The sequence below is a fragment of the Caretta caretta genome, chromosome 26, assembly GCF_965140235.1.
Source record: "Caretta caretta isolate rCarCar2 chromosome 26, rCarCar1.hap1, whole genome shotgun sequence".
Taxonomy (NCBI): domain Eukaryota; kingdom Metazoa; phylum Chordata; order Testudines; family Cheloniidae; genus Caretta; species Caretta caretta.
In genome coordinates, this window is record NC_134231.1 from 13,178,061 (window position 1) to 13,195,672 (window position 17,612).

Below are 17,612 nucleotides of genomic sequence, written 5' to 3' on the forward strand. Positions count from 1 at the left end.
ATGTAAATGTATACATCTTGTCTGTCTTAGAGGATAGGGGACTCTATTCTGGGAAACTGACTGAAATAGATTGCGGGGGTTGTGGTGGATAATCAGCTGAACACATGCTCCCAGAGCAAAGCTGTAGCCCAAAGGGCTAATGCAATCCCTGGATGCATAAACAGGGGAATCTCGAGTAGAAATACGGATTTTTACCTTCCTATTTGGCACTGGTATAATGCTGCTGGAAATCCGTGTCCCCAAGGGTCAGTCCTAGGACCAATCCTATTCAACTTATTCATAAATGATCTGGAGAAAGGGGTAAACAGCGAGGTGGCAAAGTTTGCAGATGATACTAAACTGCTCAGGATAGTTAAGACCAAGGCAGACTGTGAAGAACTTCAAAAAGATCTCACAAAACTAAGTGATTGGGCAACAAAATTGCAAATGACATTTAATGTGGATAAATGTACAGTAATGCACATTGGAAAAAATAACCCCATACAATATGATGGGGGCTAATTTAGCTACAACTAATCAGGAGAAAAATCTTGGAGTCATCGTGGATAGTTCACTGAAGACGTCCACGCAGTGTGCAGCGGCAGTCAAAAAAGCAAACGGGATGTTAGGAATCATTAAAAAAGGGATAGAGCATAAGACGGAGAATATCTTATTGCCCTTATATAAATCCATGGTACGCCCGCATCTTGAATATTGCATACAGATGTGGTCCCCTCATCTCAAAGATATTCTGGCATTAGAAAAGGGCAACTAAAATGGTTAGGGATTTGGAATGAGTCCCGTATGAGAAGAGATTAAAGAGGCAAGGACTTTTCAGCTTGGAAAAGAGGAGACTAAGGGGGGTATGATACAGGTCTATAAAATCATGAGTGGTGTGGAGAAAGTGAATAAGGAAAAGTTATTTACTTGTTCCCATAATAGAAGAACTAGGGGCCACCAAGTGAAATTAATGGGCAGCAGGTTTAATACAAATAAAAGGAAGTTTTTCTCTACTCAGCGCACAGTCAACCTGTGGAACTTCTTGCCTGAGGAGGTTGTGAAGGCTAGGACTATAACAGGTGTGACAAAGTTCCTCCTCTACCTTGGTGGGTTCTGCGCTTATTGGCAGATTTGCTCTCCTCAGAGGTTCACAGCAGCCCTCATTTTGGCCACTTTCATGGCTCAAATCTGCCATTCACTCAGTTAGCCTCATCACTGGCCAGCATGAAAAGGAAGAAGAACAATCCCCACAGTCTCTGCTGATCCACCTAGTGGATCAGGGGAACAGGCCAGAGACCTTCCCTCTGGTGGAACCCACAGTCCAGGTCAACTCCTCTGGTATCAAGTAGGGATTTGGGGGGAACCCAGGCCCATCCTCTACTCCAAGTTCCAGCCCAGGGCCCTGTGGATTGCAGCGGTCTACAGTGGCTCCTGTAACAGCTGCGTGACAGCTACAATTCCCTGGGCTACTTCCCCATGGGCTACTTCCCCATGGCCTCCTCCCAACACCTTCTTTATTCTCACCACAGGACCTTCCTCCTGATGTCTGGTAATGCTTGTACTTCTCAGTCTTCCAGTAGTACACCTTCTCACTCTCAGCTTCTTGCTCCTCACACCACAAACTAAAGTGAGCTCCTTTTAAAACCCAGGTACCCTGATTAGCCAGCCTGTCTTAATTAATTCTGGCAGCTTCTTGATTGGCTGCAGGTGTTCTAATCAGCCTGTCTGCCTTAATTGTTTCCAGAAAGTTCCTGATTGTCCTGAAACCTTCCCTGTTACCTTACTCAGGGGAAAGGGACCTACTTAACCTGGGGCTAATATATCTGCCTTCTATCACTCTCCTGTAGCCATCTGGCCTGACCCTGTCACACAGGGTTTAAAAGAGAACTGGATAAATTCATGGAGGTTAAGTCCATTAATGGCTATTAGCCAGGATGGGTAAGGAATGGTGTCCCTAGCCTCTGTTTATCAGAGGGTGGAGATGGATGGCAGGAGAGAGATCACTAGATTACCTGTTAAGTTCACTCCCTCTGGGGCACCTGGCATTGGCCACTGTCAGTAGACAGGATACTGGGCTGGATGGACCTTTGGTCTGACCCAGTATGGCCATTTGTATGTTCTTATGTTCAGTATCACAATTAAAGAAGGATGTTGATAAATTGGAGAGTTCAAAAAAGAGCTGTGAGAATGATTGATTAAAAGATTAGAAAACATGCCTTATAGTGATAGACTCCAGGAGCTTCAATCTATTTCGTTTAACAAAGAGAAGATTAAGAGGTGACTTGATTATAGTTGATAAGTACTTATACTGGGAACAAATATTTAATAATGGGCTCTTCCATCTAGCCGAGAAAGGTATAACATGATTCAATGGCAGAAAGTTGAAGCTAGACAGATTCAAACTGGAAATAAAACATACATTTTCAACGATGAGAATAATTAACCATTGGGACAATTTACCAAGGGTTGTGGTGAATTCTCCATCACTGACCATTTTTAAATCAAGCTTGGATCTTTTTCTGAAAGATAAGCATTAGAAATTATTTTGGGGAGGTTGAATGGCCTGTGTTCTAAAGGAGGTCAGACTAGCTGATCACCATGGCTCTTCTGGCCTCGAAATCAGATAATATTTCCAATGGACACTTAACACAAACTTCTGCTGCCAATATTAGACGGCTAGCTGACTGCAGTTTTGAATGAAAAATATCAAAACAAAACCAACTTTTTGTTTAATTTCAAATCAAAATTTGTCTTTAACAATTTTCTCTAAAAAATTTAGTCAATGTAGTTGCTTTCACAGAACTTCAGTTTTGTTGGGGGAGAACTTAGTCTAGCTCTAGAGAATATCAACCAGACTGGGCTTTGAGAGGATTAATTAGCATTTATCAAATAAACGAAGTATTATTTTAAAGTCACTTGTATCAAGCTATTTGTTGTAAATTGCTGGAATTCTTTATTTTGCCTTAGTTTTGAATTAAATGGATGTTGCATGTCACTTATTCTGTCTACTGCAATTTTTATTTAAATTGATCCTGTTTTGTGTTTCTCTCTCCCCCTGCAGGAGTTCAACTTGATTGACAGGCGTGAGTTGGCTCCTCTTCAGGAACTAATTGAAAAGCTAGGATCCAAAGACAGATAAATTTTCCCTGGAAGAATTCTTTCTGCTTTCAAACATGGTTACTCTTTCTTGCTTCGTATACCAGCTGCAGCTATTTCTTTACCACTTTGTCTTTAGCGGCACAGTCCCTGAGAAACCAGGTACCACAGCTAGCGAGTCTAAAACAGATGCTTTCCAGTCTAGCACAGTTACTGCCCTTCTTCCATCGTAGTAGCTGGTGTGAGGGCTTCATTGCAAAGAGGTCAAATTTCATGTAAAATCCAAGGTCTGCAATTCAGAAAAAGTGTCTTCAGAGCAAAGTAGCTATGAATTCTAAAAGCTACTTTATCAGATCTTTTACTTGGAAAGGTGGGGTTCATGAATGCATTAATCCCTGCAATGTCAATCTATAGAAATTAGTGAAATTTTGCATAATTTTCTATGCAGAACTACAGCATTATAGTTTGCATTAGCAGTTCCAGAATTAACTTTCTGCTCTAGAAACTGGATGGATAAGTACTTTGAGACCTCAACTCAGCTTGCAGTTTTGGGCATACGAGGTTTTGTGCACATGGATGGGGGAGATGTTTGCCTAATGTTCAAGTGTACCTTCAGGAGTTTGGATGCGTAACACTTACAGGAGAGTTGTGGAAAAATTTGGCCACATAACACTTAATTTTTCAAACACGTCCAAAAATGTGGCTATTGTAATTTATCTGACATGAAACAACAGATGGTAAGAATTCTGTAGATACTATATTTGGCTAGAAATTGTTTGCAAAACTGCAAATGCAAATATTTTGGTTTGGGTTTTATTCCATCCAGCGTTTAGTTGCTCAACAAAGTTCCATTTTAAAGCTCTGTTTGCTAGTATCAAAATTGTTTAATACTTCTGATAAGTGCATTACGTTATGAACTTTGATATTCCACTGTTTTCTATGTAGGAAATAGAACTATTTTTGCAAATTTTATGATGGATGCAATTTACACTTAAAACACACCGCATTTTTCTCTTAGAACTAGGCTGTTACTAGGTATAGGTTGGTATATGTAGCTTCAGCAACCAAAGCAATTTAAAAAACAATCTGGTATTCAGCTGGTTATGACTTTGAATTGCACATATACACACACACACACACACGTGTGTGTGTGTGCGCCCTGTGCTTCCCTTTTAAAAAAAATCTAAGTAACAGTTGGATACACCTGTGGATTTTTGTTTCAGTGTACGCCATTTCAAATTCATGTGTGTCTTTGTGGTTTTTAAAAAAAGGAAAAAGGTAACTTAATTCACTGAAACTCATTGAGTGACTTTCAAAACCTTTTTTTTAAATGCTGGATCAAAAATAGGAGGAAAAACTACCAGTGTATTCCTTACGAATGCTTTTATTTTAATTTTTTTTTTTGAGTAGTTTGTTTTAAGTTTGTATCTAGATGCACTTTGAATTTGCCTTAGAGCCTTAAGTAAAATAGTAGACTAGCCATGAGTTGCATGGACATGAAGTTATGATCCAAAAAGTGACTAAGATAAAGCAAAATAGAACCCATCTTAAAAAAAACAGATGAAAAACTTAAGACTGGCACAAAAGCATAAGTGTGGAAGCTTCATTAGAAGAGAAACAGTCTGCATGTACCCCAATGTGAACTGCAGAGGGTTCTTTTTTTAAATAAGTGTCACCATTAACTAATGGAGTTATTACTGTATTTTGACAAATTAAGACACTTATCGCCAGCACCATCTGATTGTGAAAAATCTGAGCTGAGACCTAGTTTCTTTGCTGGACTGTGAGACATCATGAGTATCATTAACGGTGTTTTGTTTAAAAAAAACCAAGAAAACATTCCATTCTGAAGGCCTGATCCTGAGTTCTTTTCATCCTGTTTGTTCTGATGTTACTTGTGGCATGTGTCATTCCAGGAGAGAAACTTGTGGCTGACAGGTTTCTAGAGCTTGGAGGTCATTTTGTTTTAATACACAGTATTGATTTACATGATTAAATACTAGTCTCTTAGAAACCAAGTTAACTTGTAGTGCAGACTTTGCAATTCAGAGACAAAGGGGTCCTAGCTGGGACAGGTGACATGTTCCACCCATAATAGGTGGAATTTTGTGTTGAAACCTTGATATTTCTTTTTAGGTAGCTTTGGCTTTTAATTTCCCTTGCTGGTGTAGGGGGCATCCAGCATTTTTCTTTTTAATAATCTAGTCCCCTATGCTTCTTCTGCCCAACTGACTACATGGTGCATGGGAGAAACACCAGCAAAAGCTGGGCTGGAGCTGTGCAAAGGGAAAAGTCAGCACCATGGGGGATGGTCCATTTCCCCCTGCCACACCTCACCACCTTTGCTCTTCTGCACAGCCCCTTTTCTCTTTGCAGGCCTGTTACCTGTGAACTGCAGTTCAGTGATGTGTAAAATTAATGATGCTTAAAGCACCAGTAAATCCACTCACTGCACGCTGTGTAATTCTCCCCACTCTCAGGGATTGTGAAGCTCCTGAATGGGCAAGCAGTCATGGCACTCTGCCTACTGGTCCAGGAGAGTCCCACGTGACTGCCTAGGGATCTGTGGGGTTGAAATCCTGCATCCATATGGATCCTGTGCCACTTCTGCCTTTGTTGGCCCCTCTGCCCCTAGTGGAACCACACAGAAGTGTGTGTTAAATGATTCCTTTCCGTACGGCTTTTGCTTACCCATACCACTGTTTGCCCTAGATGTCAAACCAACTAGTCTGTACTGGGAGATTTCAAAAGTATGTAGCTTTTTTACAAGATGACTTTATTTTCAATCTTAAATGTCTAAAATCCAAACTTCGTAACTCCAGCGACCCACTGAATTATCTCTGTAAAATACATATATAGCCTGTTCCCAAGATGAAGCCGTTTTTGCCACATTTCAGCTGATTCGTTTGTCATCCTATCTTAGAGTCCCTGAGTGAGCAGGCCAACACCATAAAGTACAACATTGCCAAAGCTATGTTCTATCAGTATTTTTCACACTTTGTATTCTTGCTTAGCCGTTATTTATCTGCTCTCACACTGCACATGCATTGACCAAGCACTGCTGACTAAGAACAAAATGTTCTGAACAAACGAGTGCTCGCTCATAATTAACTTCTGAAAAGTACAATAGTTAACTTTGAAGTGTGGACATGGGGTAGGGGACAAAAGTAAAATTGTATGGTCTCCTATACACTTTGGCTGTGATTTCAAACTGACTCAGTTTATAAAGTTGAAAAGCCTTTTTCCTAACTACCAGTGCTGCACAAGTCATTCTGGGGTCTGAAATAGCAAGACAGATGCTTTGTCCAAATGCAGGAATGTTTTTATAGCCTACTGATTGGACTTCAGTGGTTGAAATGGCACGTGGCTTTGAAGGAATTCACTTTTTAATTAGCCGGTCCCTTTTGTTGTTGTTTTTCGAATCAGTCAAATTCAAAAAACATTCATGCTTGGTTTACCTAGGGTCCAGCAAGCTCTGATTGAAGTTAAGGAGAATGGACAGCATGCAGCATGCTGCAGAATCTGGCCTTTACAGGTTGTAAGGGAAGACTGGCTAAAAGCTTTTTTTGAAATCATTCTGCTTCACCAACCCAAAATGGACAGATAGCAGCTACTTAAGTTTACAGCGTTTGTCAAAAATTGTACAAATTAAACTTAGTTTAAAACCACACTGTTCTAGGGTTAGCCTGCAATGTTTTTATGTAAGTTGCTCATATTTAAAACCTCATAATAGGACTGTGAATAAAACTGGTGGTTTTTGCTTGGCATCTGTAATGAGCAAGCTTTCTCCTTGGCCTTGCACAAATGCAACTTTTTTGATAATTTAGTTTTACCTTAAGTGCTTATGTATCTGTTCTGAGCTTCCTTGCAATGAATAGATTTCAGTATAGGAGATTACTCAACCTTTCTTCCATTATAAAGAAACATTGCTGTGATCATTGAGAAAGGTAGGTAAGGCTTCATTTGTTTTAAGGCAAAAGAACTTTTTCTAGTTAGCTTTAAGCTGTATTTTGTTCCTCAATCTCTGCCCTCTTCCAAGGCAGGCACTGGTCACTCCAGCAATGAGGGGCAGATTAGTGGATAGATCTCACTTGAAACTCAGCAAGTGTCCAGTGATCTGCTTCAGCTAACTCCTGACAAAACTATTGGGTTTCTCTGGTCAGATTCTAGATAGTTTTCTGAATTGCACTGTTAATTTAAGAATTCAGGAGGGAAATTAATCATTTAGAGGGGTAGGCTGTTCTGTCTGTTAAAGGAAAAATTGACAGTGTTTGAGAAATCCTGTACTAGATTATGACTTTTTGAAGTTCTTTGTATATTTATATCAATACACACACTTCCTCAGGATGGACTAGGGTTGCAAGGTTCTTTCATGCAGCTGGTTCAAGTAGGCAGAAAAGTTTGTTTGGACAATGTTGATACATCTTAACTTGCATTGCAGGGGAGTGGTGCTGTGAATCAAAACTGATTACAGTATTTAGACCTCTTGCTACTTTCAGTGTTAGGGACAAACTTTAACTACAAATCAATACTGCTGCTCTGCCTTGTGTGGTTTCCTGCATGTTTCCTTCAACTTGACTAAACCGTTACTCCATGGCAAAAAAACTGTTTAACATTAGTGAATTTAATATGAAAATTTTAATAGTATTTTTACATTAATAGTTATAATAAAAGTTTTTACTTCGGGCTTTTTTGGTTACTTTTAGGTAAATTTATTGTACTTTTTACAAAATATTTTGTATCTACTTTTGTAACTTCCATTCAATCAAATAATAAAGCATGTGGTATTCAAATGCTTTTCTGGTTTAAACAGGTGAAAACACTGAGGCTATTAGGGATTTTAACCTACAGACTTATACCAGTTACAACAAGCACAAATGATGGTCAGTCTCTGCAGTGTAGCGATAGCTTTGTATAGTGTTTGTTCATTGCTTCTTACTCTTTTTCTTTATACTGTAACAATGATGTTCTCTGTTTGCAGCTGTCACCTCCACAGTTAAATGTTCAGGGAAGGGAAGTGTAGGGGGAATTCAGTATCTGTTCATTTTGGAAAGCTGATGGGACACTTCATACTAGTATCTTATGTTGCATCTCCTTTCTAGCAGTATGAAGACGTGAAGCACCTTTTCAGAAACACCTTAAACAGCAGATCCTGCTTTATCCAAAAAAAGAAAAGTCACTTTCAGGGAAAGGGTAAAATTTTCAAAAAGGCCTGTTACAGATCTTAAGGAAATAGTCATGGAAATTCTATAGAAATGCAGCTGTAGAAACTTACAATTGAAGTTAACAACACTGAGTGGGAAAACCAGGACCCTATCTACAGGCAATGTGCTCTACTTTAACTTAAATTGTTTGGACTGTTTATCTACAGCCGGTGTATCAGTCTGCTTCTGGCTCCTAGTAACATATTTTAAGGACAGGCAGAAGATTTAGCAGAGTTCTAGTCCTGGCTTTGCCCTATGCTTCCTGCATGAGATTGGGCAACTTAATCTTTTCTCTGTTTCCCAAATATATCAAGTGATCATAGAGGGGTTGGTAATACCTTTGAAGCAGTGTCTATCCTCCCAAGAAATGTGCTATAGGTGTGCAAAGTACTTCAGTTGATATTTACTACACTGGAAAAAAGTTTTCCATTGTATAAACTGAAGCTGCTGCAGAAGAGCTGAACTGTATCACTGTAAAGGCTCTTAGCCTCTGCTATTGTTGAACAGAAGCGGTTTTGATGGGATATTTTTCAAAATTGTTGCATGAGGTGGCTGAGTCAGGCCTACCTCAGGCTCTTCAAACAAAATGTAATGACTGCAATAATAGACACATGGGCACCAGAGTTCTGATGAAAGTTACATAGGAAAAAAAAAGCCTCACAGCCTCTATAAACAAGTTCTTTGCATCAATAACTTTAGGGCAGTAACTAATGAGATATTTCCAGTTACTTGCTACTAGCTACAGCTCTCCTCAACAACTACTTCCATGAAGCTTTACGAGACGGCACCCTGCACTGCAGTTATCATCCAGGTAGGCCCTAAAATTTCATTAGAAACAAGTTGGTCTGGTAAAAAGATAAGATATTTTTGGGCCAGCATGGCTATACCACTCCCAAACTAAAGCAGTACAGAAATATTTGAAGTGTGTATGTTGATTAAAATAGCTACTTAAAACAACAGACATCTTATGCATTTCAGAATTTACATTCCCAAGACACATTATGTATTTAGTCCTGTTTGTTTCATGAATCAAGAAGCACTCACCTGCAAACATGCTATCAGTTAAGTAGAGAGGTTTTAGTGCAATACCTCAGTCTTGGTAGGTAGGACGTAACTGAGATCTTTTGCTATTTAAATAACAGTAACTAATGTCCACTAAACCAGCAGCATGCCTTGCAGCAGTTGCAAAATAAATAGTAAGGAAAATCCTTCAGTAGGTGCAATACTTTGCACCTCTACTTCCCTGCCTGATAACAGGTGGCCCTAGCAGAGGAAGAAGCTAGACTCCAACCTTCTAAAATCCTGCCACGCAGGGGTAATTTAGTGCTCCTGTAGTCAGTGTTCTACTTACCATATGGATTGTTAATTTAAAAAAAACAGCATCAAGGTGCAAGGATTTGGCTTACCTAACTACAGTTACTATTCCTCCATGCTTACCAAGCATCTGTCACTGACTAATATACTTACCAGAAAAGTCATTGCTCCTCAAAAATATGAATGTATAATTATTTATAATGCAATAAAACCTTAATAAAACTTAATTTCTCATTTTAATAGCTAACAATTAACTGGCTGAGGTACAATTAAATCTGCCATGAGAAAGCTTGAACTTAAGGCATAGACATGCCCAACTAAAAGTTGAATAGCAGATCCTTATCAAAGACAAACATTGACACTTCATAGGAGTTTGAGTAAAACAAGCACTTTCACACATGCCATGAAGGAAAGGTGATCCTCATAATTCAGACGCCGAGCATCATGCCTTGAGTTTTGCCCAGTAGGAAACCTGAGCACCTTATCCTTTCAAAGACATTACACTGAAGTAATGTAACTTAAAGCCTTTCATTTATTAAGAAACAGTCTTAATTTCATATACAGTAGCTGTGCCAGACAGCTCAGGATTATCCTGCAAGCTTCTCTTACAAAGCCATGTTTGAAGTAAGATGACTGACTGAGAAGGCACATTGAATAGGGGACTCTACAGCCTCTGAAATAATTTCTTTGTAAGCTAGTTTCCTCACTACCACATTTTCCTCTGAGCTACAACAGAACACTAGTCAAGTAGACAGCAAAAACAGGGATTATTATTTTGTTTTTTTTAGTTCGTGATCTCTTCGTAGAATCACCACGGTTGTGGTCCTTTTCCACTAGATGTTAGTACTGAAAGATACTTTGGACGCCCGTACTTCTCTCTGCAGCATGCGCCACAAACCATGGAATTCCAGTTCCATCCTTGACTTACAGGGATTAGTTTTTTGATAAAGTAACCAACTAAGATTTGGCATACTTTATGAACGGATAAGAAATCAATCTACAAGTTAAAATTAAATAAACATGAAATAGGCTCTCTTTAAATAGCTTCTGAAATACTTACTGTCCTTATTTTACGACCATTAAATATTGATTATTTAAAGATAAACAAGTCCATAATCCAAAAAATACAAGCTTCCTGTCCTATCTCCTCCCATGTTTCTAACCATGCTGCCTGGTTAATCTTCAGTGCTTTGGAATAGATGTGAATATCCGTAGTCCATGCATTGCTTTAATTTCTTCACTTAGTGCCTAAAATAAGAAATTAAACAAGTCTTTGAACAAAGCTACACAAAAGCAACTCAACTGAGCACAACCGAACAGAAGTCTGTGGTAGAGGCAGATGGCCCACGATACCATTATAAAGATAATGGTAGAACAGCAGTTGTTCCTTATGCAAGCACTGATTTTGGACCCTGGTGGGGAGGGGAGAGACTTCCTCACTTGAAACTGAATGAGACAAATTAACAGCATGATTAAGGTGAATACTTCCTTGATGTAGCCATCTTGTTTTTATTCCTTAAAGGGGACAGAGGGAAAAACTCTCAGGCTGCTAGAATGATTTAGTACATTGTGAATTCATTGCAATTCCTCTTAAAGAATGTCTCAAAAACTCATGCAGTAGTTAACCCAGTTTGCTTGGTCTCCATAAATTAGCCAATTAGATGTGGAGCCTCCAGCTATTCTGCATTGCTCCCTATTCCAGAAAAGGGGGATTGATGATGACAAAAGAGCCTTTCACTGCCAGGTTATCACTTCAGCTAAAACCAGGTCTGTAGTGTTTTGGTGGTCTGTCTAGTGGTCCTAGCCCTGATGCCAGACAAGAGTTCACAAGAAATGGCACTAAATCAGATTTCAGAAACTGAATTACTTTGAAGAAGTTGCTTCAAGTTAAAGAAATGAGAGTTGTAGGAAGTATATGCATCAGGTAGGAATTTTATAAAGAATAATTACCTCTTTCTTTTCCTCAAAGTAACTGCTTTCATTTCAACAGAATTCTGGATAGCGCAAAACTACGCTTATAGACTTCAAGTTCCTATGCCTCTTTAAAGTGTTATTAGGTCAGTCTAAATCAGAGGTTCCCTAGGGGGCACAGAGGAATGTTCCGGGGGACGCAGCTGGGGCCCAAGCCCAGGCCGCCGGCCTCAGCCCCAGCCTCGGCTCCCTTACTCCTGTCCGCGTCCCCAGTCTAGCAGGGTAGGGGCACAGACAGGGGTAAGTGGAGGTGCAAGGTCTAAGAACCACTGGTCTAAACACCTTTGTAAGAAAACCCAAGGCAACCCTCAGAGGAAAGGATATGGTGCTAGGAATGTTCTTTCCAATCAACCTAGGCCAATGAGTGTGGAACACATGCAATCCAAGTTTAAGGTTATATCAATTAAAATCTTTCTGCATATACCACACAAGTCTACAATTTAAGCTTTTTGAATTCAATGTATTGAGCACCTTACATTCAGTTGTAAGCTTTTCAGGACAAGGAACAGTCCTATGCATAGAGTCCTTATCACACAATTGGGCACTATAGTTATTAATGAACATTTAGATTTTGAGACATCTAAGTTTTGTAATGGGACAAATCAGGAGGGTTGTGGGGGTGGTATTTGTAAGGTCCACATCCTCCTTAGCCCCAACTTTACCACTAGCCATCTATTAGTTTTGCTAGGGTGCCAGCAGGTTTGTTGGAACTTATTTCCAGCTGCCTTCTCCTCGATGGGTTCTAAAGAGGATGGAGCAAGACTGTTCTCAGTGGTAGCAGATGACAGAACAAGGAGTAATGGTCTCAAGTTGCAGTGGGGGAGGTTTAGGTTGGATATTAGGAAAAACTTTTTCACTAGGACGGTGGTGAAGCACTGGAATGGGTTACCTAGGGAGGTGCTGGAATCTCCTTCCTTTGAGGTTTTTAAGGTCAAGCTTGACAAAGCCCTGGCTGGGATAATTTAGTTGGGGATTGGTCCTGCTTTGAGCAGGGGGTTGGACTAGATGACCTCCTGAGGTCCCTTCCAACCCTGATAGTCTATTCTATGATAATCATGCAAGGAGACTATAGTAGTGTATAAGACCCCTTACAAAGCAGAACCATTTGGGAGGTGCAAGGAGATAAAACACGGAGCAATTTAAGAAAGGGAAACTGTCAGGACACTTTTTCTGATATGGGATTGTGTGTAATGCACCTCCCATCCCAAGGGAAGTTCTGAAAGCCACATCACTTGGGTCATTTTTGAACTAGACTGGAGACAATCCCATAGGGAAGAATCCTACAGTAGTAAGGGGTTGGGTTAGATGATCCAACAGGTCTTTGTCTCCTATAGCTTTTCTATGTCTGATCAGGTGGTTTCTCCCCACACAGAATAACCCTGAGAAATCTGTTATTGATGGTGTGGGAAGGTCAACATTCAAAACCTAATCCTTAAGCTCCTAAATCTGCTCTACACACATTGAAATTAATTGGGTTGTGGGGTCTCCACACCCTGTTGTACCAAGTCCTGAAACTGTTAGCTATAACTAAGAGAACACCTTTGGCAGTGGTTTTGGCCAGGTAATGGCAAACTGTCCTGGACATACCCCGAAATAATCCCCCCACTTCATCAGCACATATTTAGTTTTTGTAGGAAAGTTCCCACACTCCAAAAGGTGGAATTAATACACCAATGGTTATTACAAAGGAGTATCATTGCCCTTCCAGATCCCACCACACAACTTACCTGATTAACCATCTGATGTTGCTGGACAATTCTCTTTTCTTTAAATTCTTCAGATTCTATATGAATTTCATACATTGCTCCACAGCCGCCTTTAAAACAAAATTACATTGATTATATCAGTGTCTTAGTCATTACAATTGTATGCAGTATACAGATTGATTATTGTTTAAGGGGCATTGGCAGGAAAGGTCATTTAAACAGATTTCCTTGTCCAAATTACTAGCATATGCTGCATGTCTGAAAGCTGTAAAGTCTTCCTTAAAAAAAAAACCAAACCCATAAATTGTGAAAAGTATTTAAGCTTATACAATTAAGTCAGGCTAATCAGTTTCACTTTCCTTATTGCTAAACCAAAGGGAGGTCCTGCCTAGATGGAAGGGAAGTCCTAGGGTGGAGGTCTGAGTATGGAAAAGATTGAGAATCACTAGACTACGCAATGTTACACACACACAAACTATGTTAAAAGAACATTAAGGTTGCAAAGTCAAGCTCTCAAAAGTTAGGAAATGCCAGATTGAAGACTGCCTCTTTAACCTGAATTCACTCCCTTTGTGCATATACATTGTGTCTTTACATCCTGTCTTTAATTACAGGATCACATTCTATTTTTTCCACCCACAAAACCCATGCCTCACTCAGTGCTTAGAATGGGCACTGCTCACTGTGTGAGAAGCTATTCAATATTTTTTGTTATCTTTGTAATTCAGTGGCCATAGGCCGTATTTACTACACACTACTCAAACCCACACAAACATGAATGAATTTGTTTTCACAACACCCCTGAGAGATGAGGGAGTTCTCTTTTAAAGAAGTGCAACTGACGCACAGAGAGAGTAAAGGTCAAAAGTATCCACTAATTTGGGTGCTCAAATTGAGATGTTTAGGACTGGCTTTTTGAAACTATTTAGCATTACACAGCATCATATATGTTCTAAGCACAGCTCCCAATGACTTCAGTTGTAGCTGTGAGTGCTCAGTACATCGGAAAACTGGACCACAAGGTCTCAAGTAGGGTATCAAGAAACACACCATTCGTGACCGCCTCTGAAAAGTTGTTTAAGTGACTTGCCCAGCATCATATAGAAACTGTGTGGCAGAGGCACATTCCAGGGCACCTTACCCATGAGACCGCCTTTCTCTTCCTGCAATCCCCTACCTCATTCCCTACACACCTTCTAACTTCTGCAATATTTGAGGCAGAGATCCTACAGACAATAGCCTCCTTCCCTACATAATCCTGATTCATTGCCAGGGCATGTCCAGCCTGTGCACTAAATGAGGGAGGAGTCGGGGGAGGGCGGGCGGGACGGGATGACTATGGTCATAATGCAAGCACACAAGGGGGCTGAATTAAGGTTTCACAGGCAACCTTAACTCTGGCATTTACACACACAACACACTGACGCTGGATTTTTCTTAGTTTTTGAAAAACAAATTGAAAAAAAGAAACTCACAGAAATTCCATCATTGACAGCCACGTGGTTTATCAGCAGAGTTGGAACCTTTAGCTCCACCACACAGAACTCTGCCACCTGAGCTAACAGAGTAACTGATAGCAATAGTAGGTTGTCATCCTCTACATGGTCAAGCACTTGAGGGAGATGAGACAGTTTGCCAGTGGGGTTCACTTTACGGACAGCAAAGGAATGGTGAAACCAAGGAATCGTGGGTTTCATTCCAAGCTCTGGAGGAAAGTGTTCTGATGAGCAGTGTGGATGGGTGGTGGTTCAGGCTAGCCACCCGAGGGCCAAGCCTGCCTGACCACCTGGGTCTGAGCTCAGGTGGCTAGCCCGAGCAGTTGCCCTTGCCACAACGTCCACACTGCTATTTTTACCATGCTAGTTCAAGCAGAGCTAAGACGAGTCTGTCTACCCAGACTAGGAATCACACCTCCCAGCATCAGTATAGACATAGTCCGAGGCAGAAATGACATGACTTGCTCAAGGACACAAAATGGGTCTGTGACAGAGTTGCGAATTGGACTTAGATCTCCTGTCTTGCAGCCCTGTACTCTAATCACAAGATCATTCTTCCATGATTTTTAAGTTCCCACGGGCAACAATTTTGTCTCCTTATTTATCAGCTATCTATAAATAATAGCCACAATTTGTTACCCGGGTTGCTAGCAGTGGGGGGCAAGGATTTTTTCAACTCTGATAAATCCTGAGTGTGTCTACACTAGAAAATGATGTTAAACTTAGCACCTAGCAGAGGCAAAGACAGTCATGTTTGGAAGTCAGTGTAGACAAAGCCTATATTTAAAACCATGATGGAGACTACCTAGAGAGAATAGGTACAGTGAAGAGGAGGGTTTATAGCAGTTTATAAGACAGTTCCCAGAAAACAAAAATCCCTGTTCTCGATGCTCTGGAAAAGCAGATCAGACCCCGCAGCTGAGACTTGAACCTGGACACTCCTGGTCCCTACATGGAAGCCATCGGGTAAGCTGACACATTGGCCGGACCAGATCACGAAAGCTGAGCTACGTTGGTCACAGCTGGAAGTTGTCTTTGCATCCCTCACAAACCATAAAACAGATCCCGCCTGTACGATTCTACTTACCTGATATATCCACTACTTTGATGGCCGAAGCCTGAGGGAATTTTTCTTTGAGGACCTGCATCACCCTGGCTTCCCCATCAGTCTGTGAAGCAAACGTTCTCCATGTGCGGCACAGCAGAAGGATCTAGCAGTCAGAAGAAACATAGAAAAGGGACAATATCGTCACAGACAAAATTGCAGGCAGGTGGGCAGGGGCAAGAACGGTTTGTGCTGCAGAAGGGCCAGGAAGCCAGCTCTCAGGGCTGGAGGCCTGGCTGCGCGAGGCACTGTGAGAACTGAGCCCCCTCCCCAACGCGGGGGGGTGCCCCCTGCCACGGCCCTGAGCCCCCTCCCCAACGCGGGGGGGGGCCCCCTGCCACGGCCCTGAGCCCCCTCCCCAACGCGGGGGGGCCCCCTGCCACGGCCCTGAGCCCCCTCCCCAACGCGGGGGGGGCCCCCTGCCACGGCCCTGAGCCCCCTCCCCAACGCGGGAGGGGCCCCCTGCCACGGCCCTGAGCCCCCTCCCCAACGCGGGAGGGGCCCCCTGCCACGGCCCTGAGCCCCCTCCCCAACGCGGGGGGGCCCCCCTGCCACGGCCCTGAGCCCCCTCCCCAACGCGGGAGGGGCGCCCCCTGCCACGGCCCTGAGCCCCCTCCCCAACGCGGGGGGGGCCCCCTGCCACGGCCCTGAGCCCCCTCCCCAACGCGGGGGGGCCCCCTGCCACGGCCCTGAGCCCCCTCCCCAACGGGGGGGGCCCTGCCACGGCCCTCAGCCCCCTCCCCCGGCCCTGAGCCCCCTCCCCAACGCGGGAGGGGCGCCCCCTGCCACGGCCCTGAGCCCCCTCCCCAACGCGGGGGGGGCCCCCTGCCACGGCCCTCAGCCCCCTCCCCAACGCGGGGGGGCCCCTGCCACGGCCCTCAGCCCCCTCCCCAACGCGGGGGGGCCCCCTGCCACGGCCCTGAGCCCCCTCCCCAACGCGGGGGGGCCCCCTGCCACGGCCCTCAGCCCCCTCCCCAACGCGGGGGGGGCCTGCCACGGCCCTCAGCCCCCTCCCCAACGCGGGGGGGCCCCCTGCCACGGCCCTCAGCCCCCTCCCCAACGCGGGGGGGCCCCCTGCCACGGCCCTGAGCCCCCTCCCCAACGCGGGGGGGGGGCCCCTGCCACGGCCCTCAGCCCCCTCCCCAACGCGGGGGGGCCCTGCCACGGTCCTCAGCCCCCCTCACCCTGTGGCCTCGGCCACGGCCCAGGATGCCGGCGCTGATGGCGGCGGCCATGTCCCGGCGAGGCGGCGAGCGGGCCCTGTCGGACCGGCCGCAGGGAGAGTCCGAGCGCCCGGGATCGAGCCCCCGCGATCCAGCGCCCCCTGGCGCCGCGGCGGCCCCGCCACGCTCCTCCCCCAGGGGCATAGCGCCCCCCCTCAACCCCCCCAGCCTCCAACCGTCCTCCCACCCCCTCCACGGGGCTGCTCCCCCCTCAACCCCCCCCCGAGCCTCCAACCGTCCTCCCACCCCCTCCACGGGGCTACTCCCCCCTCACCCCCCCCCGAGCCTCCAACCGTCCTCCCACCCCCTCCACGGGGCTGCTCCCCCCTCAACCCCCCCCCCCGAGCCTCCAACCGTCCTCCCACCCCCTCCACGGGGCTACTCCCCCCTCACCCCCCCACCGAGCCTCCAACCGTCCTCCCACCCCCTCCACGGGGCTACTCCCCCCTCACCCCCCCACCGAGCCTCCAACCGTCCTCCCACCCCCTCCACGGGGCTGCTCCCCCCTCAACCCCCCC

At 44.0% G+C, this 17,612-nt stretch overlaps 2 protein-coding genes across 4 annotated transcripts in view; one reads left to right on the plus strand and one right to left on the minus strand.

Moving 5' to 3' along the window:
- Window positions 1–7,868, plus strand: part of MOB1A (MOB kinase activator 1A) — a 24,948-nt gene extending 17,080 nt beyond the window's left edge. Inside the window, exon 6 of the mRNA XM_048829243.2 lies at window positions 3,041–7,868. Within this exon, the coding sequence (XP_048685200.1) occupies window positions 3,041–3,118 (78 nt within the window). The 3' untranslated portion in view covers window positions 3,119–7,868. The remainder of the gene's footprint in view (window positions 1–3,040) is intronic.
- Window positions 4,458–17,203, minus strand: BOLA3 (bolA family member 3). 3 transcript variants are annotated; one of them, XM_075123488.1, is made up of 4 exons: window positions 17,056–17,203; window positions 15,854–15,977; window positions 13,292–13,380; window positions 4,458–8,227 (listed from the first exon to the last, which is right to left on the minus strand). In XM_075123488.1, the coding sequence occupies exons 1-4, from the start codon at window positions 17,104–17,106 to the stop codon at window positions 8,174–8,176; spliced, it is 318 nt and encodes a 105-aa protein (XP_074979589.1). In that variant the 5' UTR covers window positions 17,107–17,203; the 3' UTR covers window positions 4,458–8,173. The 3 variants fall into 3 exon arrangements, with proteins under 3 accessions (XP_074979589.1, XP_074979588.1, XP_048685204.1); XM_075123487.1 differs by having other exon boundaries at window positions 4,458–8,230; XM_048829247.2 differs by lacking the exon at window positions 4,458–8,227 and adding an exon at window positions 10,108–10,841.
- Window positions 17,204–17,612: the final 409 nt, after the last annotated feature.

What these genes read in the sequence shown, in the direction of transcription:
- BOLA3 (XM_048829247.2), bottom strand. Translation starts at nt 17,106, where the DNA reads ATGGCCGCCGCCATCAGCGCCGGCATCCTGGGCCGTGGCCGAGGCCAC. An exon ending in CAAAGTAGTGGATATATCAG is followed by an intron (nt 13,381 to 15,853) that starts GTAAGTAGAATC and finishes TTTGTTTTAAAG; the next exon opens with GCGGCTGTGGAGCAATGTAT. An exon ending in AACATCAGATGGTTAATCAG is followed by an intron (nt 10,842 to 13,291) that starts GTAAGTTGTGTG and finishes TTCTTATTTTAG; the next exon opens with GCACTAAGTGAAGAAATTAA.